The sequence below is a fragment of the Meriones unguiculatus genome, chromosome 5, assembly GCF_030254825.1.
Source record: "Meriones unguiculatus strain TT.TT164.6M chromosome 5, Bangor_MerUng_6.1, whole genome shotgun sequence".
Taxonomy (NCBI): Eukaryota; Metazoa; Chordata; class Mammalia; order Rodentia; family Muridae; genus Meriones; species Meriones unguiculatus.
In genome coordinates, this window is record NC_083353.1 from 130,675,634 (window position 1) to 130,702,884 (window position 27,251).

Genomic DNA, 27,251 nt, shown 5'->3' on the forward strand with positions numbered 1-27,251 from the left:
AGAAACGGTGCTGTATGGTCAGTCTTTGAGAAACAGTGCTATGCAGACGTAAGAAAAGGAAATTCAAAGTCACTCTTCGACGGAGTGTTTGTTCTTGTAATTTGCCAGAGTCTTAACTTGGTTTAGGGCCTACGGGGGTCTTGCTAGGGGATTCCATTACCCATTTCTTCCAGCCACTTACAGAAAATCCATATTTATATTTTAAAAGCGGTTGAAAGCACCATTCCTTTCCTCTCTCCCACCCTTAGTTTGTTTACTCTGCTTCAGATGCCCCCGCTGTTGCCGTGGCAGCTACTCTGCTTTATTTGCCTGCCACAGGAGGGCTGCCATAGTCTCTCCTGCGTCTTTGGCTTCCAGCCAGCAAACACAAAGAATGTGCTCTGAATTTCCCTTAGCGAGTGCACTTCATAATTAGTAACTGTATTCTCCAAGTCCCCTGAGTGAGACAGCAGACGCTCTCTTGACGGAGAAGGGGAAACGACCCTCGTCGTTAGTTCCCCGTTGAGCTGGCGAAGACGTGAGAGTTGGAACACAAGAAAAACAAAATGGCAAGCTTTATTATATTGAGTGAGCGCAGGCTGACCACCGAGAAGCAAAACCGGTCAGGTTCCGACGAAGGGCCACACAAAGTAGGTTCAAAGCAGAGTGAGCCACCGCTGCTGCTCCGAAAACGTGCCTGACGGGTTGCAGTCAGAGAGCAAAACATGCAGAAGTGAGTGGAGCAGGACCAAGTTTCCAGTTTAGTTACTGGAGAGAAGCTGGCTTGGGACTGTGCTGTCGGCCTCCTGCCCTCCCGTCGGCCTGACCACCCTCCGCAGCGCCGGGGCGAGATCTGCGCTCGCCCCCTCCCGTTTCCCTCCTTCTCCTGGCTTACCATGGGAGAAGAGAAGCAGCACCTTCGCCTGGGGGAAAGTCTCAACTCTGCAGGCAGGAACGCTCCCGGTTGTCAGGGCGACAGGCCACGCCCACCACAGAGCCGGCGTTCCGCTAAGGCCCGCCCGCGCAGCCGCACTGCGGTCTTCCGGCGAGAGTACCGCCCCTGTCGCGGACTGGTTGCCCACGCCCCACTTCCGTCAGACGCCCCGCCCCCGGCAGGGAAGGCTGACTCGAGTGGCTCCCACTTCTGCCTGGAGACCCATCCCCACCCCGCCCGACTCTCGGCCCCGCCCAAGGGCTGCGACAGTCGGAGCGTTTACGGCCGCGGTGTCGCAAAGCGCCGGAGTGCGGCGGCCCGCGCGACCTGTCTTCCGGATCCCGCGGCCGCAGGTGGTGAAGTACGACTCGGGGCGGGCGGCCGGGCCTGGGCAGAGCGGTTCGCTGCTTTGAGCGGAGGGCCACGCGGGAGCCGGGCTGACCTGGGACCCGCGGGCGTCGTCCGCCTCCCCCTGAGGGCTGGGCGCGGCCGGGAGCCGCCGCGGCCGGTAAAGGGGTTTGCCCCTCGCCTGCGCGCCGGCGAGCTCTTCCCGCGGGAGCCGGGGAAGGAACGGCGCTAGCCCGCCACTCGCTGGAGCCACCGCTCTGAGTGGCTCGCCAGGGGGTCGCTTAGGCGAAGCAGAGGGGCTCCAAGAGGGTCGTTACCTTGAGATTAAAGTGAAACAGATTCTTCGCCGATTGTGGCGTTTTAGTTTCGGTGCAAAACATTCGCCCTTTTCCCCCAGAGCTGCCCGTACGAGTTTAAAGTGACTTGAATTAAGTCCCGGGCTAACAAGGCGTCTAAGGCCCAGTAAGCCCTTGCAGTCCCAAGGTCACCGACTGTTGTTCTGTAGTGGCGCAATCTTCAGAATCTCAGCCCCTCCCCATATAAAGAAATGGCACTTTAGACCAGCAAAGTGAAAGGAACCGAGTCAGTTTTTTGACCAGCTTAAGACCTGTCTAATCCATTAAACAAGACAAGATGAAGTACTTCAGTTACATCCTATCCCTTGCCCAGTTTACAATTTGATGTTCTGTCCTGTACACGCTCACTGACTGTTCTATTTGGAAGTGGCTCTGACAGCTAGTTTTTATGGGTTAAAGTTCTTGGTTGTGTAACAGTTACGACCTTACTGCCCTCCAAACCTAGGTAATGAGATAAAAACTTACTGCATGCAAATTCAAATTTAGCTTATCACAGTGGGCGAGTACAGTAGTTCGCTTTTGTTTTTTTAACCAACAAAGCGACTACTACTGTTTCATGACAGAAAACCTCAGTCCTAAATAGGATGCAGTTTGGAAGAATAATGATCTTACAGCAGTGACTACCAGCCTCTCCTAAGAAAGAGGGAAATGGATAGTATCGATGTGTTAGACCCCATGGTGTGGGACTACATTCTCGAAGACTCCAGGCTGTTTCCTTAGTCTACGTACATGCAGGCTTTTTTTTTTTTTTTGGGGGGGGGGGGAACCGCTGATTTCTAGTATCCCCACCTCCAAACAGGGTTGTACAGGCTCCATCTCCTTTCACAACCTCTGGTACTGAGAAATCTGTCCGGATAGCTTTTCCAGTGCAGTCCACAGACCCCAGAAACAAGTAATACACTGCCTCTGTCTCCATTTTCCTTCAGCTTTTCCTGAAGTTCACTTGAACCTCACGAGGCAGAATAACATCACTAAGTCCTCATCCTAGGAAATGACAGTGTCCTACTAAAATGGCGATCCCTTCACTCTAGAGAATCTTAATTCCTTTGTCCACAGTCCCTGGGGAAAAAGGATGGCAGCTCCTCCCACATATCCAGGCTCTCAGAATAGTAGGTGACTTCTGCCGAACACTCTTCATAACTTCCAAGACTTCATACAGCCTTTACATTGTTTCCTAGTTTGGAAGCCAAAGGTTTATCCCTGCAGCAAAAATAAACTAAAACTTCCTGAAAGTCAACTGGGGGGGGGGGGCTGGGCGAATCTTTTATTATTCATAATTTGTGAAAAAGCTATTGTGAAGGACAACTAAGCCAGGTCTCTAAAAGCTTTCACAAATTATAAACATCAAACTAAATGAGGCTGTTTTGCAGACATTAAACAGGCTGTAATTTGCTGTCAACTTTTATGTATCTATATAATTTTAAACCACGTAGTTTTAAGTCATTCTTCAACAAGGTAGACCACCCTGGTAATGAGTCTGTCCCTATCCTCAAAATTGTCAATATCATGGGTTAAACAACTGGGTTTCCTCACCTTCCAAGATTTCACTAAATCTTCAGGAATAACATAAAATTAAAAGGGACAAGGAAGAGGTGATGATGGCAGTAAACTTTGGAAGCTGGAGAACATAGGTGACTATGACTTAACCCCAGAAAACCTCAGTGGACACTTTCATTCTCAGTAGAGAAACAAGCAGAATCAGTTAGGATCTGTACACTACTACTGTTTCATGATAGAAAACCTCAGTCCTAAATAGGCACAACTCAAAACCATTCGACAAGATTATTAGTATTTAAGACAGGGTGTTACTATGTAACTTAAGTTATAACTCTCCTTGAACTCAGGGCCTTCCTCTATCTTCGCCCCCACCCAGCTCAGCCCAGTTATTTTTGGTTGAAAATTATGCTATAATTTCGAGAATCTCCATTTTCTGCTAGTTAATTGTAAAATAACTGTCAATTGATCTTTTTTTTAAACTACTCTGAAATTTTGTTTTTCTTGAATAATTCAGTCCAAAAGTTGTTAGGCGGCACTAAGCAAAGTCAGCAGCCAAAGAAGGGATTGCGAAGGGCGGGATCCCTTGGGAATTCCAAAGAAGAAAAGCAGGTTGCAGGTAAAAGCCGTTTGTGCACAGCCTAGCCCAAAAGGGTGGCGGTACAGGCTGTTGGAGGTAGGGCAGGGTGAGCCTTCCAGGACAAGGAGGAAGAACTGAAGAGAACATGCTAGATGGTGACAGTGCTAAGAATTTGGGCATAGTAGAAGTGATGATCCAGTAAAGTGAGTGTCTTGAGGATAACAGGAACTGGCTTGTTCACTGTTGGACACGAGTGTTAGAATTATTGGCAGGGAGATCAGGGATGGAGGGCAGATGGGACGGGATGACGAAGAGGGCTACAACTGGGATACAGAGTGAATAAATGGTAATAAAATAAGTAAACAAATAAATGTAAAAAAGAATTATTGACAGGAAGCTAAAATGAAAATAAATCCTGTAATGTGAGAAAACCAGATTACATAAAGGTCAACATAAAAATCACACACATGCGTACATCACTTGGATCTACAGGTGCACACCTTCACTGGGTATTTAAGGGACCCAAACAAACAGTTCCCATTGTGCTTATAACAGTGATTTTCAACCTGTGGTGTCACCAAAGACCATTTGCATATCAGATATTTACATTACAATTCATAACAGTAGCAAAATGAGTTATAAAGTAGCAACAAAAATAATTTTATGGTTGGGTCACCACATGAGGAAGTGTATTAAAGGGTCACAGCATTGGGAAGGATGAGAACCACTGTTTTAGTATGTCTTGCTTCCTAAAATAACCTATCCACGTGGTAGTTTGTAGATCCATATGCTACTACATAAACTAGTTTCCTGGGAAGAAGAAATCTTACAGTGCAGAGTCCTGGCAGGTACCTAATCAGGTGGCCAGAGGTATCACCAGCCTTAACGGCACTCAATGGAATTGTGCCTAGCTGATAAAGATGTAATGTGAGTGGTCAGAAATGGGGTCTAATGAGGCCTACCCCAGGCTCCTCTCCTTGGCAGCTCCAGCCACCTAAGGATAAAAGCCTGGTCAACACCATGGATGTTGCCTGCTCACTGTGGAATTCTTTCCAAGTGTCCCTTTACTCTGTCTGTTATTGTGCATTCTCATTAGGTGCCGGCCTCTTTGATGGCCCAAGCCCGTTTGTTAGTCTTTAACTTTCCCCTAGGAACAGCCTTCTAGATTTGGATTCTTAATGTCTTCCAAATGATCAAGCCTAGCCTTGATAGCAGATCAGACAGCTCTCCTTTTGGAAACAGGCTTAGAGTGGCGTGACGCCAGTGCCTAGATTACAAAAACTCTCAGCACAAGTTACCGTTTCAGGGCGTAGGAGGTCTCCATGGGAAAAGCACTCACACAAGCAAGATCTGTAAAGACTCTTGTGTGTAACCCCAGTGTGGTACAGGGAGATCGTAGACGGGAGTCCATGAGTGAAGGACCAGATGTTTAAAGCAGCAACTAAGACCATCTCAAATAAGCTTGGGAAAACTGACAGCTGAGGTCATGGCCTCCACTCGCTCAGGCAAGTGCATGCCTGCACACAGAAGTGAAAAACAACCTTGCCACTTTCCCAAAAGCAAGATCTCTGACTCTGTAAGGTTTCAATGCAGTTGTTTGGAAAAAAAAAAAAAAATCTTCCTTTTCTTTAGGTATGTCATATATAAAAGTGGATGAATTCCACATTAAGTGAAAATGGCCAATTCTTTACGAGGAGAAGTTCTGACTCTGTATAAAAATGTAAGTAATTATGCTGCCAACTTTATACATGTTATTATATAATATGGATTGCTTAGAAACGTCCTCTTTCTTTTTAAAGCTGCTGTATCTTGGACGGGACTATCCAAAAGGAGCAGACTATTTTAAAAGGCGTTTGAAGAATGTTTTCCTTAAAAACAAGGATGTGAAGGACCCAGAGAAGATTAAAGAGCTTATTGCACGGGGAGAATTTGTAATGAAGGAGCTGGAGGCCTTATACTTCCTTAGGAAATACAGAGCTATGAAACAACGGTACTATTCAGATACCAAAAACTAACCAATTGTTGCTACCAGCCTGGCTGACAGTCAGTGCCAGTTGTTTGTGTGTACCAACTATTATAAAATAATTCAATTTAAAATGGCAAGATACAGGTTTAAAAAACCAAGCTGCCCTACTGTACTAAAATAGGTTTGAACCCATTGATACTGAGAGCTTTACCCATAATCCTTTCATTATTCAAAGTGTAACAGCACCTTTCATGAAAATACAGTTTTGAAAGAAAATATACCTAATTTTTCAACATGTTACAGCCAATTATTCTTAGTCTGTTTCTCCATTTACTGCAAATGGGTTCTGACAGGTTTACTCTTTAGCTTGTGGAACTTTTTTTTTTCTTACCTCATCTAGTGTATCTAGTATACTGAAGTACATTTTCAAGGCTCTCTACAAACACCTCAAAATGATTTGAATGCATTTATCAAAATAAGCCATAGGAAGGGGACTCTGCCCTTGAGATGCTCAGCGGATGACTGTCATTATGTGAGGAGTGGTAACACTTCTGTTTGTGCTGTTAAAGCTGGTGTACTTTGTGTCTACCTGTAACCAAGCTAATGTGGCACTGGACCTAGCCCAGACAGGACTGTTTAGGCGAACACTTAAACATTTATGTAACGTTCTTAGCAACTTTATAAATAAAGAACATTTCTAACTCAAAAGCTGCAAAAAGTGTCTGATTAAAGGAGTCTATCAACTACCATACAGACATTCAAGTTTCATCTCAGTGTGCAGTGCTTGCCTAACAAACCTGAAGCTATACATCAGAGCCATAACCACAATTAAAATAAGAAAGCACATACTTCATTGTCACATAACTATTTTTATTACATTACAATGAGTAGGAGCAGTACAGTTCATGACAAAAATATTACAAATTTCAGATCACTTCACAGCACGTACTCCTATAAACATTTAAAAGTTAATTTTAATTAAAAGAGTGGTCATTTTTAAATTTAATGTTTGATATGACCAACATTCCCTAGGTCAGCGCAACCAAAGGATGAAAAACAACTGGATCACACTGCATATGTCCCACAAAAAAAAGAAAAAAGGAAAAAAGAAAGCAAGAAAGCAAGCACAATGTACAAAATGCATGTTTCAGTTTACACTACACAAAAATAGTTAAACACATTCCAGGTAAACATGTTACATTAAGAAATAGCACTGGTAAGAAATTGGCACTCAAATAAAAATGCAGAAGTGTTTTCAATAAGAAGACATCATGAGACAGTGGAGCTGGAGACCTGGAGATGAAACAGCACAGAGCCCACTCAGCTGGTTGGGGATGGCGGAGTCTGAAACTGGCATTTCTGCAGATAACTTTACTTTTCCCAGATTCATCTAAAATGCCCACCACCATCCCAAGCAGGCACTTCAAACTATTAAACTAAACCACAAATCTCAATCTAATAACTATTCTTTGAAAACTAATGTACTTCTTTAGAAATAATTTCATATTTTGATATTTTTTACAGCTACTGGGTATATCTGTTCAATTTTTCAATGCAGAATTCATGCTAACCAGTATTACACAGAAGTTATTAAGTATAAATTCACCTTTAAAGTAACTTTTGGGCTTTAAAAAATGACTACACAGTTATTAAGAAACCACTATTTTTTTTAACAAATGGAGATTACTTTTAAATTTTTATTGCCTACAAAAAAAAAACCTTTCTAAATACATATTGTTTGGGAAAAAATTGAAAATCAGTGGAATACAAAATGAGATGAATTTGTGCAAACTGTAACTTCTGACATGCCTCACAGAACATGTATGCATGTTAGGACAAAATTGTGCAATGGTGGCAAAGGTCTTGATAACCTGTAAAAGTTAAGATCTAATTTCTTATGCAGTGTGACTCAGTCAATAGAGCCTAGAATTCCTGACTGAAAATATTTGCTCAAGTTGTATTTGACTGTTATATTCTTCCCACAAGTGTGTTAATGCCTATGACTGTAATTTAGTGTTGGTTTTTAACTTCAACAAGGACTTTAAGGCTATAGCAACTAGATAACATGTTTCTAGGATTCTTTCCCTTTAAATCACTACAAAAACCTTTGTTAACAAAAGTAACAGAACTCAAAATTTACATAATGCTAATCAACACTACTTTAACTCACTGCCAAGAAACACTAAAAATACTGATTACGCACTGCAGCTCCTGAAGTACATCTGTTCCTCTGTGTAGAAATGGGAGGTAGTAACTAACTGCATTAAGATGTAATATGCACCCAAAGAAGATTCTATGAATATAGTTTAGAACATTTCAGAAAAATAGATTAGGGAATATCTATTCCATTGAAAAAATGAAATGATTATATAAAGTAGTTTGATTAAAGAGATGCATTGGAATCATACCAAACAATTCTTGCTGAGCTGAGGGAAAAAAAAAAAAAAATTAGGAGCCCAAACCCCTCTCTGCAAAACTAAAGTCTTGCACTCCATTATTTCTAAGTCCCGTGCCATAGGCCTTATTACGATAGCACGGACTGCTCAATACCACTGTCTAAGGCTGTGTCCTTCTTTGGGACAGCACATACCCAGAGCCTAGGGTGGCACCCAGAACGTGGCAAGCACTGAATAAATGCTGAGTAAATAAATTCTGGTTTAAAAAGCGAGCGTTCTGGTTGAAACTGCATTGTTCCCACTGTTACACTGCACTTAGTCACACAATGGGATCTACTCATCAGGGTGATGGCTGGATGGAGATTAAGCTCCCCTTCCACAGGACTCGCTTCTGTCTGTGCACACTAAATTTAAAAGTTTCTGCTTATGCACCAGTGGACCAGGCAGCAAAAAGGAAGTCCAAAGGATCAAGACTGAATTGCCGTGTTGGCCCTGAAAACCAGCTATTAGTTCAAATCCCACCACGGTGTCTGTTGGACTATTTTAAGTCCTAGGGAACGTCATACGGCCATTTTGATGTACCTGTCTTAGTAGGCAATATTCTCCACAGCAGAAACAAATCTTGAAGAGGGGAATTAAAACTTTTAAAGAAAACTACACTAAGCCATGGGCGTGTGGGAGACAGGCAGGAGGCCAGGCTAATGTTGGAGGGCAGTCCTGAATTGGAGAATGGATACCAAAATATAAACTTTGCCTCTTGCACAATTTTGCCCAAGACTGGCAGTGAAGATGATAATCCATGTAAAAGTTACAGACTGTGCTGAGCTTGACAACTAGGTGTGTCAGTATGTAAACGGACTGTAAACTACACAGCTGTGAAGTTAGAGTCTTTGAGATGATTTACATGAAGTAGACAGTGATTTGCCTAATTCAGACTTCTAAAAGACAGACATCCAGTCCTCATGGTCCAGTGGTATTTCCATCTCATTTCAAATATCTGAAGGAATGCTTTAAGTGCACTGAAGGGATTGTTTTTTGCTGGTAACTTATCTATTCTTAAAGCACTGGACAGATATTTTTAAATACCTATCAGATTTGGGAAGTACTTAAGAAATATTTGTTTAGCCAGAGTTGAGAGACTAGTCAAACCTGCATTTTCAAACTTTCTTACTTCATTGTTTTAAAGATTTACTCTCTTTTAGCCTCCTACCCCAAAATCTCAACCTTGAAGGTAACACTGAAATTTATTTAAAATTATTTTATTATGATTATAAACAAAAGAAATTTCTCGATTTGTCAGTAGGACTATGACCTGGGGAGAAAGCACTGCACTAGCTGTCAGATTCTCCTCACCCCATCCCACCAGGCAGTGCACGGCCAACACTGAAAGCAGCAGTAATGCTCTCCACAGGTTCACGAAGGACCCAGCCTCACAACTCTGGTCTCCTCAACACCTGCTAAGTTACAACTGTCTCCAATCATCTTCAGCTTCACAACCAGAATTAAAACTACTTTCAACAACATAAGTTCAAAAAAAAAAAGACTTGAAAGTTAGGATAAGAACAATCTGACAAAGGGGGGGTTATACTTAATTTTTATGAGAACTTTTTATACATGTTGAAGTTATTTAAATTATTACAAAAATTTAGTAGCACGTAAATATAGCCCAAATCATTACTATTTCATACTGGGTCTGCCTTACCAGGGAAAGCTATTACAGGAATCTTACAGTAATTTAGCTAACATGAAACTTTAATGGACTTTTATTCAATATTTTCCATTGCCTTTTTTTTTTTTCATTTTTTCCCTTTTCTAGAAAAAATATACTATTTGGGGGAGTGACCAAGACTAATAGCAGTGGAAAGCTAGAGAAAGCCTTTGTGAACAGCCCAACTACACTTACGAAGGCTGAGAAACTCTAGGACATGCTAGAAGTGAATCAAGGGAAGCCCATACGTCTGTGACCCCTCAGTCTTAGGAGAACCAACCACAAGTTCTCAAATGGAGCTGTAATTACTAATGGATCCACTTAGTGACTAGCTGGAACACAGAGCAGGGATGGTTCACACCAACGTTCACAGTTGGCAGGAGAACCAGCAAGGAACCAACTGCACCAAAACCCCAAGACAGAGTCCCAGGTCTTCAGTCTCTCCACAGGCATTGCTAGTTGAAGTCCAAACCCAGGGAATGCTGGCACTTAGAGAGAAGAAGGTGTCCACTGTCATTTCAAAATAAGCATTTAAGATAAAAGCTGACAGTTTGCACAACCAGAAAAAAATTAGGTAATGCTAAAACAAATGCTAATAATTTAGTGTAATGTACAAAAATTACCACTTTTACTTAAGTATGCCTTAAGAAAAAAGTACAAACTATTTACATAATTATACACCTTGTCTTTGACTTCTTTTTCTTCTTTTTACCATCTTTGCTCATTTTTTCTTTATGTTTTCGAATTTCTCGGACTAATGTATAGAAGGCATCATCAACACCCTAAAATATATAAGAAAAAAAAGAATTAAAATGTTAATTTTAATGTTAAAACATTAACATGATGACTAGAGGTATCCAGATCACAGACTTTCATTTTAAATGGAGACTTCGGTACTCAAGAGAGAATAAGTCCGGTTTATGTTATGTTCTGATAACTGAATGGGCCAGACTTTTAGGATTAAGTATCTCTTCATGGATATTCTGACATTGACATTTAAAACAACTTTGCCTGTATGAGTGTTTTGCCTGCATGTGTGTGTACCATGTGAGTACAGTGCCCAACAGACGAGAGAATGGGGCATCAGATCCCCAGGGACAGGAGTTCCTGAACCTGTGAGCTGCCATGTGGGTGCTGGATGCCCACGTCCTCTGGAAGAGCAGCCAGTGCTCCTAAGCACTGAGCCATCTTCTAGCCCTACTATTCTGATGTTTGAAGTACAAACTGACTTTTACAACAGGCAGTGATAACAAGTGGTGCAGAATCTTACACATGTGTAACAAATTACTTTTTTCCCCAAAAGGACCTAATTTCTACTAATTTTTCTGCACTAGCAAAATTAGTGCACTAATTCTCCATGCCCGCCTCCATGTATGTGTGTGTATATGTGTGCGTATATATACACACACATATACACACACACACACACACACATATATATATATATAACTCAATTGTCCCAAGTCTCTGGACTTTCGACAGTAAGCCACCTGTCTGTAAGATGCTGCTCCTCTGACAATGTGCCCCTGACCTGAGGATTAGCGGAATCGTCTGACTGGCGATGTACTTGACCACCCTGCAAAGACTCTCTTACTGTTTTTTAGGCACAGCTATTCAAGACTTGTCACATAAATACCCATCTTCAAAGAACATTGTTAAAAATGTAGAGCAGAAATGAAGCTCCCTCACATTTAACAAATAGAAACTGGGTAACGCCAGTATCATCTACTTGAATACAAGCGAATAAATACATATTGCCCCAAATCCCTAATCCGCACTCACTGGTGCTTTTCACCTTCTGAAAACCATTACTGATATAACACAAGAAACACCGTCAAGGCTTAATTAGATTGTGAAGTCCACTCAGACAGACAGAGAAGAGAGACGACCTCCGTGCTGTGCTGTCCTTAACACACAGTGAGAAACCTTTCCAATGACAGCAAACTTACCTAGAACTCAATGGCACTTCACGACTCACAGAGCCTTGGAATGGGTCTCCATGTGTACATGTGTAAGGCGTGGGTATGTGGTGGTGGGGTACCTGTGCATTCAAGTGGAGGCCGGAGAAGCAGTACACTGGAGTCCTGCTCCACCACTCTCCACCGTCTACCCAGGAGCAGGGAATCTCAGTGGCGCGAGGCTGGTAACCGGCAAACCTCACTGGTTACGTCTAACTCTACCCCTACGCAGGGATCCCAGCTGGTACTTGGGCAGCTTTTTGCCTGAGTCCCAGGGATCTGAGCTCAGCCTTCATGCTTGTGCAGCAAGCACACAGACTCGTTAGCATGCTCACGATGAGACCTGCCTCCCAGCCCTAAAAGATGGAGTCTTATCTAACTCCCTATCCTTTATGAATTCCCTTTATGAATGTGTTATGAAATAACACATTCTGTTATTTACTCTACTTCAATATCCTGTTTAAAAATTACATGCATTTATTTTTCTGTTTGTGTGCATGCCATGGCACAAGTGTGGAGGTCAGAGGACAACTTGTGGGTTCTCTCCTCTCATCAAGTGGATCTGAAGGATCAAACTCAGGTCTTCAGGCTTGATAGCCATCTCATTGGTCCTCAAATTATTTTTATGTTGAAGAAAAAATAGCAACGATACTAAAACAATGGTGCAGAAAAATAAAAATCCTGAGAAAGATACTTTTTAAGATAGAATAATATACAACCATTTAAGAGAAGGAAGACAGAATCTGACAGCATTTACCCTCTTGTCAGGTTCTGACAGTATGTCATGCTACAGCTACATTCATTCTAATTTGGATGATGTCAATGTTAGAGAAATGTCATAGCTAATATATGCAGGGCAATGGACTCCTTGTCCTCATAGGAATGGATTCTTATAAAGTCACATCCCATATTCTGCTAGTTATTTTTTTTAGACTTATCCTTTTTCTAGGACTATGAAAAACTAATTTATATATATTTACCAAACTGTAATTTTAAATATCATAGAGTATACTTTTGCTTTATATAGAAAGTGCCATGTGCACTAAAATCACAATGATTCAATTTATAGGCTCCACCATTAATATTTACAGCAGTCACTGCTGTAAACTGCATAAAGAGATATTTAGAGAAGAGTGCTTCTACCTTTGTCTTGAATACAATGTAAAGTGTATGACTGTCTCTAAATATTCTATTTTAAAATCATCTAAGAGTGAGGGAATAAGGGAATAAGGTTAAAATTACCACTTAAATCTGGTCACGGCTGTTATTTCAAAGTTTAACTTTTCAAATTGCATTTTAACGTTAACTTGTAGTATAATTTCTGAAACGGAAGTATGGCTCTACACAATCATAGAAGTTGTGAGAGTTCATAATCCCTGAGAATCCACGCAAGTACAGCCCACTGCTTCTGCACCTACATCTCTTCCTGCTCTTAAACTCTGCTGACCGATTGCTTCATGTCCCCAAGGAAACAACAGCCTCCAGCAAAAGCACAAACTTCAACATGAGGTTTTATCTCCTCACTGAGTGAAGAATTTGCTGAGCTAGACAAAATACAATCTAAGTTAGTTTAGACAGAAAAGTGAAAGAGTCCACTCAAAGTATCCATGTGCCCAGAATGTTAGCATGCAATGGGCACGCAAAGATTAACACATATGATCCAGCTCTCCGGGACTCTATTGTCTATTAAAGGAATGGCACATAGGCTATTTCCATGCAACATAGGAAGCCATATAATTAAAAATAGGATATTGTAAATACACAAAGCCACAATGGCCACTTTAAGGGGTTGAAGACTCTTAGAGACAAGGGATCACATGTTAGCTAACTAATCAAACCAGGGGTAAGAATACTGGTGACCCAGACAAGAGACAGGACTGAAGGAAAGGCAGGAGTACCATGGTGTGTGTATATGTTGGTATGTGTGTATGTATGGACAAAACTTGCAAGATGATGTTTTAGGCATAAAATTCCACAAAGCTGGAGAAGAGGGAGGGTGTTAAGAACCATACAAGGTGTGTGTAGAGGAAATGGCTGTGTTCACTGTGTAAATCAGTGACTACATTTACAGAGTAAGACACTGCCATTCCTCTGCACAGCAGATGACAGTAGCTACAAGTAAACAGCAAAGGAGAAATCAGTAAAGTGTAACAATGTGACAGAGCAGCAGCATGGGATCTGCAGCCGCTTCTAAGTGGGTGCAGGAGCACACAAGGCACCAGGTCTCCGGTACCCACTGCAGAGCACAGGCGCAATAACAGTTAACTGGGCAGGCCATCTCCTACCTCTGGGCCATATTATTTTACACACTTTTTACTCAAAAGCTGCTGGCTATCTTAAAACTTACATAAGATTTTCTTAAAAATAAATTATCAGTTCCAAACGCTTAGTTTACTTAAAACTAATGAAATCATCAGAGCTTATGACAAATGTAGACTAGTCTACTGTAGCCATCTAAAGTTGTCAATTATAATTGATGATCACATTAAAAAATAAATGTACTCATTACAGAAACAAATGACAAGTTTCTTATCTCTTAACACTTCAAAGCAGAATACATCTAAGTGGTTCTGACTGCTTTGTTACCTTTGAAAGACATCTGCTTTGTACCAAAATGAATATGCTGAACTTACCAGGTTACATTACAATGCATTTTTTAATTTTCACACAGCCAGGAGTCTTTTCTTCTTTGCTGATTTTTTTCAATCTGTACTGTCGGATCTCTCTCACCAATGTATAAAAAGCATCCTCCACTCTCTGCATTGTAAAACACAACTTCTTTAAAGTCCGTTTCATTTGGAAGAGTAATTTACTGGGATAGCCATGTGTAAGAGTTTGAATTATGAGCTTTACAGTTGAGATTTTTTTTAAAGCAGACATTAGATTGAATAAAATTGAGGATGCAGCTTTAAAACATGAGCTAAAACCTGGTTTGTTCTTTTTTTTTTGGAATTAAGAGTTAACAATTCCTAGTTAGGAATCAGGGGAGATTAGGAAAAGACTACCTATATTTATGTGTTTTGATACAATAGTTTGGTGAGCTGCAGTTAAAGCTGAACTTCCCTTGGACACAGGAAAGATGTGTGCTGGCCATGCGCCACTGACGCCTGCCTTCCTTGGACGCAGGAAAGATGTGTGCTGGCCATGCGCCCCTGACGCCTGCCTCCCAGCCTGTGAGACACAGGGTATAAGGCAGACCAGGGACAAGAGGACTTGCTAAAACCAAACCCAAGACCCATGTCCCAACCAGGGTGATTCCAGAAACTGGGACCCCAGTTTCAACTTCAGTTAGATACTTCCTAGTCAATTCCCAGAATTCCTAGGTCCCTAAATCCATCTGAGACTGCTACCACAGGATTTCTTTTTCCTTTTTTCTATTTTTTATCTACCTACCTGCCTACCTATCTATTTGTTGATTTTTTTTTTTTCAAGACAGGGTTTCTCTGTGTAGCCTTGGCTGTCCTGGACTTGTTTTTTTAGAGCTAGCTGGCCTCGAACTCACAGAGATCCACCTGCCTCTACCTCCCCAAGTGCTGCTGGAAATCACAGAAGTTAAATGAGAAGTTAAACAGGGGCCATTTCCCAAAACAAGAAAGCTCCACAAGCATTTGAAATATGCAAACTAGGGGCAACACCCTGGCCTCCTTACACAGGCTCCACAGCCTGCAGAGCACTGTCCAGACGACACTGCTGGGGGCCTTCCACTTTAATTTACGTTCTCTACCGGGGATTCTTTGAGTTATTTTAGGTTCTGCTGTATTTATATGCATGAGTATTTGGCCTGCATGTATGTCTGTACATCTGTCCACACCTGGTGCCCTCCACAGTCAGAACAGATCAGCTCTTAACTGGGGTGAACTGCAGCTGTGTGCCCTGTGGGTGGGGAACTGAACCCAGAGCCTCTGCAGGAAGAGCGCTTGTAACTGCTGTGCCATCTCTCCAGCCCCTCCAGTGAGATTTCCTGGTTTTCGACTATGGAATAAACCTATGACAAGTAGAATCATAAATAGTCTTGAAAAGTTTTAAACTTTTTCAAAACAGAAAATTAGGCAACAGCCTAAAAGGTGCAAAGTATTTATAACTGTTATGCTAATTTCTTCAGAAAAATGCACCAACAAAGTAGAAGCTTTCATCTAAGAGCAAAAGCCCATAAACTTTACATGTACGTAATACAAATTCAACTTCAGATGTAATATTTATGTCCATTCTTCTAAAAAAAGTAAATACTCAGGAAAGCTGGCATATTTTACTACATGTTTAATTTTAAACTTAATTTATTTCATTTTAATAGTGATTTGTTTTAAGAACGCGACTGGTGTATTTCTTTTTTTTTATTTTCTACAATTGGTAAGATCAATGTTTCCATAATACAGCAAAGCCTTAAGTTATAATTGTAAATTTAATCTGGCAGAGACAATCAGGCAGTCAGTGTTAAAACAGCTAGCGCTTTAAGTTTGTGCACGTAAGTCACCTGCTGCATTCAACAGTTAAGAAAAAGAGGCTATAGTTGTTTAGGGCATATTAAGTTTTACAAATCTCTACAGCGTATTTACTGCTTCAGTGAAGTTCAGTAATTTGCCTATAAAATTCATAAAATTAAGAAGGCATTTAAATAATATGATTCCATATTAAAATATATACTTCCAGCAAATCTGTGTACCATCCAGTAAAAAATACTCATTTAAAATGATCAAATAATAAAATTTATTATAGCCACAGAAAAATATTCTGTGTGTGTGTGTGTGTGTGTGTGTGTGTGTGTGTGTGTGTGTGTGTGTACGGTGCCTTTGGAGGCTAGAAGGAGGCACCAGATCTCCTGGAGCTAAAGTGATAGGTGGGTGCCAGCTACCAAAGTCAGGTCCTCTGCAAGAGCAGCCAGCACTCATCACTGGAGCCACCCCTCCAGCACCCCAACCCAATCTCATTTTAATGGAATAAATTTAATCCACTAACTACTAATCTGACCAAGAAAGAAAAAAATCTCAACTTTTAAAAATCATCAAATGTTGGCATTTTAAATAAAATCCCCACTTGTGTCTGTATGTACTAATCTTTAGTAGTTTTATCATTCATTCTCAAGGCAAAAGCTTGACTATTAATCTGCTCCTCAAAAATGTATCAGAAATGTTCATATTATATGTTATTTAAGACAAATGACTTATAAAGCATTTAAAATGTAAAGTATGACTGGTCAATTTATATTTTTATAAATAATTATTTTCTTTTACTTTGAAAGCCAATAAAAAAAACTCCATATATGCATACATTTATTTACACAGAGAAAGAGACAAACCAGGCAAAAGCTCATATTTTCTTAAAAATCTTAAAAGAATGTAAATCTTTAGTCCTTTTTTAAAAAGTTACAATGCCAATGTAGAGGTCACTGTGCTATGAAGGGAGGAAAAAGAGGGCATTTGTCCTCTAATTTAACAGAAGCAAAATTTGATTGTAAGATACTTCTGAAATCATTTTGATGTGTCTGCTGTTTCAATGACAGCATCCCCATCACCGATACAAGAATATCTGATTTCTGTCTCCAGCAATGCAGAGAGAAAATTGGAAGCTAATAATTACAGAGACAGCCGCCCATCACCAAGAATTCAGTATTGGGATCTCAGTGGCCAAGATAATTAATAACAAGAAATAGTTACTACAGAAAAACTTTCTTTCTTAGCTTTACAAATAGGAAATTTAAATTCATTAAAAATTATTTACCACATTTTTGCGTAGTTTCTTGAAAATATGCTTCAAAGTTGACATCAAGAGAACTTGAGAACAGTTATTTATCCTTGCCCTACCACTAGTAGTGGCTCTTAATTTTAACTATATTTACTTGTAATTCCTTTTTTAAACGACGATATCTGACAATGTTTTCAACTCCAAGCAGACTGAGACTATGGAAACAGAGCAGCAGCCCCATAGAGACCTGTTAACACACAATATTCTCTATCTACTCTCAGTAAGAGTGTAATTTATTAATTACTTTGTTCCCATTGAGCCTGTAACACTTCTTGCAGAGTTCTGTCAAAGGAATGACATACACATGTAGCATCAACTATGCCTCTACAAAGATGCAAGAATACGAGCCTTCCGGGGGGAAGAGAAGGAATGGAGAAAGCACGCTGAGACAATTTCTTGTGTATTGTATGGATGCAACACCTGTCAATAAAAAAACCCACGGCCTACAAGAAAGGGTAAATGTCCAGTAGGCAGAAGGGATTCTGGGAAAGAGCCAGGGAAGATGTGAGGAGGACAGAGGCATGGTACCTGAGCAGAGGTTAGCAGCCATGGGGCAGATGGAATACAGATTAGTATAATGAGTTATTTTAAGTTATGAGCTACTCAGAGAAAGCCTACCTATATGGCCTAGATATTTGTAAACATATTTTGAGTCTCCTGAGTCATTATTCCGGGAGCCTGGGGCTGGGAGGAAAAACCATAACAAAACCAAGCATATTTCTCAGTACTAACCTCACATCCCGAATTTTTTTCCTGAAGAAACCTGTCAAACTATAAACCATCTTATGTACAAGTGCACTCCTAACTCATAAAATTTGAAAATACTGTTTCCACGGCCCCTGAGGTTTTAAATTTGTTTTGCTTTCTTAAATAGCTTTATAATAAGCTTTCTTTCAGAGATGACTTCTGTCAACTAATTATATATGTCTAGAATTTAACAAGCCAAGAAATTAACCAGTACTGGGTGATTGGGAAACTTTACAGTGCTCAAATTGAGCCCACCAAATGATAAAAGGTTGCGTCAGCTATTCTGAGAACCCTACTTGTCCTGTACCTGACCCCCATTCACTCTGACTTGTGGGCTTAGCAGCCTGGCAAACTCACAGCCTTCCTCAAAGTGTTCTGTGTTTCAGTCCCAACAGCCTTTCCTGATGTGCTGTCCAAAGGAATCAGAAAAATCTGTTAATGACTAAGTGTCTTGATAAATGTGAAGTAGCACTCTTTATATACTAGAAATACTGGGGACACATACTACAATACCAGCAAAAACTTAGCTCTTTTATCCTTTCAGACAGAGGTTGGAAGGAGTACAAGACACAAAAAGCAGCTAAGCACAATGCCGCACACCTGTAATCCCAGGTACTGGGGATGGGGAGGCAAGGGATCACTTGAGCCCATTAGTTCCAGACCATTCTGGGCAACACAGAAAGACCCGTCTCAAAGAGGGCAAAATACACACATGCACGCACAAGTATGCACACAAACAAATCTAGTAATTATTATATACTGGCAGGGTGATATATATTTTAAGTTTGCAAGTCATGTATTGATAAAAGTACATATTCTGCAACCCCTATCTTAAAAAGTAGTAGAATATAATTTCTTTCATTAAATATACAAATTTTGCTTTAAAATGATAAAAACTGCTCATGAATTTTAGGTTAAAGGTCTTGTGTTTGCCAGAGTCTCATCAATTGTGCCCTAGAGACATGAGACTAGTACACTACAACCTATAGGCCAATACAGGCAGGGAAAATTGTTTTGGTACAAGCTGACAAGAAGTTTTACATGCTCAAGGCTTCTTAGGGAAAAGAATGTGTAAGGTACCACATGATTATCTGGGCTTGCACAGAAAACATTTGCCATGCCTTGATTTATACCTCTGAAAACTTATGAATGAATGTTCAGTTCCTATTACTGTAAATAGAATTCTTTTGGTGCTTCTGTTAAGCTCATTAACAAGAAAAAAAACCTCAGGCAGAAAAAAAAAAAAAGATTACTGACAAAATACATAAGGACATGCATACTTAATTAAAATAACAAGCAAGATAGTAACAAAATACTCCCCAAAAGGAGCTTCAAATTTTCACAAAAACTGGGAAGGTAAAAAAGTATTGAAATGTACATTGTAAATTACTAAAATTATTTGGAGTAACTCTTCAGAATCTTCTGAAACGTTATAAATATTAATTTCCAGAAATATTATTGACTTAGCAAATTAATTTCTAAATAAATCAACAAGCCCACTGAAAAGTGGTATCTAAGTTATAACTTAGCCACATATTGTTACATAAAAGAAATCCTTAAATTAAGATATAAACACAAGAATGGCTAAGCACTGCTTAGGAAGTTCCTATATTATCTTACCTCTGTACATGACTCTGTAGAGGACTCAGATTATATAAAAAGCAAACTTAAGTCCATCTGTTTCTGTACCATATACCTTTTAAACTGACAAAGTGAGCTGGGTGTGATGGCAAATGCCTGTAATCTCAGCACATGGGAGGCAGAGTCAAGAGTTCAAGGCCAACCTCTCCTTCATAGTGAGTTGGAGATTTACCTGGGCTGTAACTGTCAAAACACTAAATACCAAACAAAAATGAAGAAAGCAAAACCATTTTAAAAGATATAGGTATGTGTGTGTGTCACAAAGCCAATGTTAAAGCTAGAAAGCTATTTTAAAAGGAAGCCAGGTAGTGTTCTAATCAATAATGAACACTAAAGCGCTCATGTCAAACACAAACAATGAATTAATTAAACGCAGTTATCTCAGACTGTTACCAGGTGAGACATTAAGAGCTACACTTGGCTACACTGAGATGAGACCAAGAAACTCCTTTCGCTGTGTTCTACAGCCTTTCTGCTAAAAGTGCAGCCTGCCTCCCAAGCCAACCCTACCCGACAGGGCAAAGCAAGCAAGTCACAGGCTTCACCACGATTCACTGGACTAACGTCCTGGCTTTAATAAGGTCAGCTGACATGTGTGCAGATTAAAGTATGACAGTCTTCTGTTGCAACCGTGTCTCAGGCTTTTCCTTTTCTCTGTGAAATGCAACCACAATATTCACTAGTATGAAAGGTACCTTTACAAGTTTAAACATTGCAAGTAGCAAAGGATTAATGGTAAAATCTATGTAGTATGTTTTCAATAAAATTCCTTATGCTTAATATTGAATTATTTCATAAGAAATGTTAAGGAGAAGTTATAGATATTATGTTTTCTGAGCTGCTTCTGAAGAAAATCAAGAAGCCCATGGAACAGAAGTAGAATCAAACCTCACTTTGGAGTGTGGGACGGACTTGAATGAAACAGCTCTTTACCGTGAAGCCAAGTGATGTCTAATATCAAGTCTCTGTAAACTCTCAGTCAACTGAGAACAAACTGGTACACAGAAGAGGCCATGTGATGGTCACACTACAGAAATTCACTTTTTAAGAATGCCCATTCACTTTATAAATACTCCCTCACTTTAATCACAGCCTTCTCCCGAAATAAAGAGATCCTCAAAAACTTTCTGCCAAAACATAATTTTTCAAATACAACATTTAATCCAGAAACAAATTTTTAAAACTGCTTCTAAAACAGGAAACTCAAACTTTATTCCATAAATATTTTCCACATTTCTTGAACTCTAAAAGTAAAATATACTCTAGGCAAAAGAAAAATTTCCAATATGAAAAGAAAACAAAATACCAGGCATAGTGGAATACACCTGTAATGCCAGCACCTGGAGGGCAGTTATGAGATTCAGAGTTTAAGCCCAGGACCCACAGTAAGAGAAAGATGGGGGTGGGGAGGAGAAGGAGGAGCAGGAGGAGGAGGAAAGGAAATCAAAGTAATATCATGATCCTTGGAGAAGAATACTGTCCACTCTAGAGAAGACATTTGTAAAAGGAACCTTTATTTGTCTGTCTCAATTGATTTCTCCGAGGCTTACTGCCTCCTGCTAGCCTAGGCCTAGTCCTGGAAGCTTCCAGCCTCCATACAATCAAATCTAGGCCTAGAATGTTTCTAACCTCTGGGACTCACTGCTGAAAGAACTTCTTGTTCTTTCTGAGCTCTGGGCTGGCTGGTTCAACTCAGCTGTTCTGCTTCAAACTCTTCTCCCAGCTGACTTATACGATCTGGCTTCTCTCTAGGCCTCTGAACTGCTCTGTTTGGCCTCAAACTACCTCCAAAAATCTTTTCTACCCTTCTGGCCTGTTTCACCTTCAACTGTGTTCTTTCCCTGCCACCTGTCTCTCTATTACTGTCCCCATAAAACACTTCTCTCTCTCTCTGCATGGCCCCTTAAGAAGCTTCCCTTTTCTTCCTGTTCTCATGAGAGTTGGGCCTATCTGTCAAGTCTTTCTCTAATTTGTCACTCTTTCGGCCACTTATGTAGATATCTCTTTCAAAGATGGGTGCTTCCTTCTACAAACTATCTAAAGATAGTTTACCTTCATTGTTTGGGAATAAAGGCATGTGCCACTAGGCCTGGACCTAAGCTTTTCTTTACCTGAAACTTGCTCTATTACCAGGCTGGCCCTGAACTCAGATCTGCTTGCTTTTGTCTCCTGAATTAAAGGTGTTTGTATTTTAACGAGATCACATGGACCTAGAAGGTCTTTGAATGTGATCTCTTGCCAGATCAGCCATGTTCTGAATTAAAATTCCTCTACAGACATTTGCCAAATAAACATTATTTTCTATGCTAGGATAATAAAGAGTGGTGAATCACATTAAATGATTAACACGTAACCGTTGTGCTAGCATACATACCCCCAAAGATGCCATTAGGAAGTTAAGATTAGTGGTTAAAACCATTTGAAACATTCTGCAGAATACAGACTTACATTCATTCTAGTTTTACTTACCTGTCTTGTCTTTGCTGAGGTTTCAATAAATGGAATTCCATAACTTCTTGCTAAATCCTGAGCCTGTTTTGTGTCTACTGTTCTAGAAGGCAAATCACATTTATTCCCTACTAGGACCATAGGCACATCTTCAGAGTCTTTTACTCTTTTAATTTGTTCTCTGGGAAAGAAACAAATTAAAACAGAAATGTAAGTAACACAAAAATATTTCAAACTTCACCCTCAACTTCCATTTTACAAAACTTTACTGAAGAGTTTCTTCATATGAATCCTAGCTTCCACTTTGCCAAAATTTCCTCACTTCTCTTAGTCTTTTCCCGAAGACAAAAATATTATCTATCTGCTCAAAACTCCAATACTGATACAATCTCAACCACCACAGAGAGGGTTCACTCACATGCAGTATAAAACAGTAAGAAACATACTAACATTTCAAATCAAAAGTGCTTTGCTTAACATTATCTTAGACCCATGGTACATAGACTTGTTTATATACACTTAAAAATATATTCATCCACTAGGTATGGGCATGGTGGCTCACACGCCCTCAATCCCATCACTCGGGAGGCAGAGGCAGGAAGAGCTCTGTAACTTCTAGGCGTCTGGTGTTCATAAGTGAGTTCCCGGCCAGCTAGCCAGAGCCACATAGTGAAACCCTGTCTCAAGAGAAAGTTTGTGTTTCTTTTTACCCAAACATTTATCAGCACCTCCTTAATTCTGACATTTCAAAGGACAGTTGCTTACTATCTGTTGGCAAATACTCTGAGAATCCTGAACAAATGTTTGAAACTGGGGGATAGTACTAAACCCTTCATATACTATTTTCTCTTATGTGTGCATGTCAACAGTATAGTTTAATTGACAATTTAGGTATAGTAAGAGATAATAAAACAAAAATTGTTAACAGTATGTAATAAAAGCTAATCAAGACTTAAATTTCCATTTCATATTTTCAGACTTAGGTGAGCATGAATAAAACATCAGATAAGACAATGGGTAAAAAGGACTACTGCACTACTCAGACAGAAAGACAATCATTGGAAAGATTGATTTTAGTTTTAACTTTTAACCATGAACATGTGTATGAGTGTCTATGTGTGTGTGTATGTGCGTGCAAGTATGTGCATGTGAGTTCAGATGCCAGTGGAGGCCAAAAATATCAAATTCCTTGAACCTGTAGTTAGACGTGGCTATGAGAGGTATAACATGGATACTGGAGATTAACTTGGGTCTTCTAGAAAAGCAACATATGTCAGTAACTATTAAGCCGTCTCTCCAGCCCTGAAGACTGATTTTCTTAAAAAGAGCAACACTAAAGGAAAATACAATGTGAGTTCTGTTAAAAGTCCTTTTGCGTGTTGCTGTCAATGTAACGTTGAAATAAATTTTAAATTTGGAATAAAATCATATTCCTCCATGATCCCTGCGAATGTCTAAGACGCTGCATGGAAGCTCCGTAGAAGCGGCTCGCGTTCCCGCGTCTTCTGTTGACCAAGTTCACCTGCACACGCGACAGAAAAGTGCTTTCCCAACCACTGCCCCCAAGCCAGGCAACTGCTCCTCCCTTCTCCACTAGGCTAGCACACTGCTATGTGGCACAGCCAGGAAGGGTGCTAAGTGTTTAATACGCAGTGTAATGGACTGTGAGCCCTGAAGGAAAGAATGTAAAATATATTTCAAGTAATGAGTGAGTAACCTTATGTCCATTTGTCACACTCTTAAACTAAAAACCAGCTATTGCTCTAGTTCTTCAACCTCTTATGCCATCTAAATGTATTTTTAAGAAACCACTTAAGGCCACTACTTATCTAACCAATGAAATCCTGTAATAAAATATGGCTATTTTTAAGATCATCTGAGTCGCACCATCTCAAACCATCTTTCCACGTTTCTGTTACTGCTTGATGTATCTACAAGGGTAAAAAGCCTTACTGCTCTAGTGTAGGGTATGGAAGAGCACAAAGGTCCTGGCATCAGACAGGCCTGCTCTCAGCCAGCACTACTGCTATCTGTACAAAGTGGGACAAGTTATACAACTGCTGCAACCCTAAGAGCTGCATTTGTAAAACAAATTCTGCACACTTGACATAAATGTTTTCAAATTTAAATCGATCATACAGGCATAGCAATTAGCAAAGAATCAAGAAATGAAAGCTTTCATCACTTCTCATGCCAACTTTCATATTCAACTTAAACCCACCTATAATGGTGAATATCTTCAAATGACTTAGTATTATTTATGGCAAACACACAAAGAAAGCCCTCCCCAGTCCTCATGTACTGGTCCCTCATTGCGCTGTACTCCTCTTGACCTGCTGTGTCGAGAATATCCAGGAGACAGGTTTCTCCATCAATTACTACTTGTTTCCTGTAGGAATCCTGAGAAGGTAGAAACACAGTCTGATTATTACAACGCATCTTTCAGAAGGTGTACATAAACAACCCAGCGATAGATGACCCCATTCAAATGGGCAAAGCATTTCAGATAATCTCCAAAACAGACAAGCGGCCAATAAGCACTTGAAGACATCATTAAGAGAAATGCAAATCAAAACCATGAGATGCCATTTTGTGCCCATTAGGATGGCCACTGGCAAGCACCTCCAGAGACAGAGGCAGGCATAACTCTGTGAGTTCAAGGCCAGCATGGTCCACACAGCAAATTCCAGGCCAGCCAAGTCTACGTAGTGAGATCCCGTATTAATGTAACCCTGGCCAAATACAAAAACAAAAAAATCAGAAAACAACATGTTTGAGTATTAGGAAGGATATGGAAAAACTGTAATTGTTAGCCAGTACTACTAGGAATGCTAAATGGTACAGGCACAGTAGAAACACAGTTTGGCTTTGAAAACTAATGTAGGATTACTGTATGGTCCAGCAATTCAATTCCTAGGTATGTATATCCAGAAATGAAAGCAGAGACTCTGTACCCAAAACACAGAAACAACTTAAGGGCATACTGAATTACAAATGGATAACCAAAATGTAATTATGTAAATCAATAGAATATGGTTCAGTCATAAGAAGGGAAAATATTCTGAAAACATGCTACAACAAAGATGAGTCTTGAATAATACGCTAAATAGCATAAATCAGAGGAGCAAACATTTCGTGTATATTAGACACACAGAATGTAAATACTCAGAGAGACAAAAACAACAGAAGTTCCCCAAGGACTGAGGGAAAGACAATTAAAGCTGTTGTTTAATGGGCACAGAGCAAAAAAATTTCTAAATGCAAATAACGGTAATGGTCACACAGCACTGTGAATATAATAATGCCACTAAACTGATCACTTAAAACCAGCCAGTGGGTTTGGCTGGAGAGATGGCCTCACGGTTAAAAGCTGGGCTCACAACCAAAACAAAAAACAAAAAAAGGCCAGTGGCAAACTGATTTACACACACACATACATGCACACTCACAGCACATATTCATACACAACAGGTGTTATATAAAGACTAAAACTTGTAATTGTATATATTAAATAAAAGTTATTGAATATTAATTCTATGAAATAGCTCTCACAACTCATATTCATGATGACTTAGGTGTCAAATCAACTAATTTATAAATAATGAGCCCAGATCATCAAGCTTGATGGCTAGTGCCTTTACCTTCTGAGCCATCTCGCCAGCCCCAAGATTCATGTCCTTGACAGAGATAACTTTTACAGAGATTCAGCTCCCGCTTGTCTCTCTTTTGTAATGAATACTATGCTAAATATATTTTTTGTTTCAACTTTTGCTTTTACTTCCTGAATTTGTTTTCCTGATGCTGTGGCCTCTTCTACTTCCCAAGTACTGACATACAGGTATGCCCCGATACCCACCAACTTACAAACTTGACAATAATAACATAAATACCAGCTGCCTCTGCAGGTGTTTTGTAAGATGTTTCTGTGATGAACATTCCAGCCAAGGGACCAGGACACTGGGAAAGCAGTCTTACTTTGACCCCACTCTGATCCCTGCCTGATAGTACTGACAGCAAAATTCTGAGCCACATGCAGTTGTCAGCAAGGATAGTCCACAGCCTGCTTATAGCAATGGGTTTACGTCAAAAATTCAGTCAATGCAAAGTTCCTTTAACTGCAGCCCGTATCCTTAGAAGTATGCAGTCCCTGTGCTACATGAAAGACAGGGCAACCTGACAAAAACTAAAGGTCCAAAGTGCTACATAACAAAGTGTGATCTGGAAAAAAGCCACAGGTCTGAAAAGAAAATAAAACTCAAGCACAACAAAAGTGGTGTTTAGGGCTGGAGACATGATGCTCAGCAAGTAAAGGCACCTGGCACTAAACCTGCCAACCTGAGACTGGTCCCAAGATGCCACACAGTGGAAGGAGAGAAGCAACACTTATAATTTGTTTTTTGACCAATGCGTACATTATGGTGTGCGCACACAAAATTAATAAACTAACTTAAAATTACATATATGCTAAATATTTTGTTTCAATTTCACGTTATTGAGAAGAAGTAGGGAAAAACAAAACTCTGTATAAACATGGCATCTAAAATCCCAAGAGGTTTTAACCGAAAGCTTAACACACTTTCCCACAGGCCAAGATCTATCTTGCCCACTCTTCTGTCTGCCCTAAGAACTAGCTCTTACACATTTAAATGATTCTGAAACCAGCAACTCAAAGTCCCCAAAGATGAGACAAAGATCCATGTAGCCCTTACAGAAAAATCTGCCAATCCCTGTGGGTAAGCCAGTAAAATAACTTCACAAGTTTGAAGAATTCTGAAAATAATTAATCCCTTTATTAAAAATAATCACCATATTATTAACATACATATTATCAAAGTTCAACCAATCTAAAAAGATTCTACAAGAAAACTAGTTAATGATGGAGCAAAGAAAAGCACCAATATTTCACATTTTAAAGTAGTGTTATTTCCTGCCTTCAAAGAAGGTACACCAGGTAGTA

The 27,251-nt window shown here is 40.0% G+C and overlaps 3 protein-coding genes across 5 annotated transcripts in view; 1 reads left to right on the forward strand and 2 right to left on the reverse strand.

The window, feature by feature from the left end:
• Dnai7 (dynein axonemal intermediate chain 7) overlaps positions 1-1,963 on the reverse strand; it is a 39,335-nt gene extending 37,372 nt beyond the window's left edge. Inside the window, exon 1 of the mRNA XM_060384475.1 lies at positions 1,579-1,963. Coding sequence (XP_060240458.1) covers positions 1,579-1,641 — 63 coding nt within the window. The 5' untranslated portion in view covers positions 1,642-1,963. The remainder of the gene's footprint in view (positions 1-1,578) is intronic.
• Etfrf1 (electron transfer flavoprotein regulatory factor 1) lies at positions 1,146-6,365 on the forward strand. 2 transcript variants are annotated; one of them, XM_021654124.2, is made up of 3 exons: positions 1,146-1,266; positions 5,324-5,411; positions 5,491-6,365. In XM_021654124.2, exons 2-3 carry the CDS (start codon positions 5,367-5,369, stop codon positions 5,704-5,706), a joined length of 261 nt encoding a protein of 86 aa, XP_021509799.1. In that variant the 5' UTR covers positions 1,146-1,266; positions 5,324-5,366; the 3' UTR covers positions 5,707-6,365. The 2 variants fall into 2 exon arrangements, with proteins under 2 accessions (XP_021509799.1, XP_021509793.1); XM_021654118.2 differs by having other exon boundaries at positions 1,150-1,274.
• Positions 6,366-6,506: 141 nt separating this feature from the next.
• Positions 6,507-27,251, reverse strand: part of Kras (KRAS proto-oncogene, GTPase) — a 34,947-nt gene continuing 14,202 nt past the window's right edge. The window contains exons 3-6 of one of the 2 annotated variants that reach the window (XM_021654106.2): positions 24,516-24,694; positions 22,316-22,475; positions 14,353-14,476; positions 6,507-10,543 (exon numbers count right to left, since the gene is read on the reverse strand). In XM_021654106.2, coding sequence (XP_021509781.1) covers positions 14,357-14,476; positions 22,316-22,475; positions 24,516-24,694 — 459 coding nt within the window. In that variant the 3' untranslated portion in view covers positions 6,507-10,543; positions 14,353-14,356. The remainder of the gene's footprint in view (positions 10,544-14,352; positions 14,477-22,315; positions 22,476-24,515; positions 24,695-27,251) is intronic. The other variant, XM_021654097.2, reaches the window with a different exon arrangement.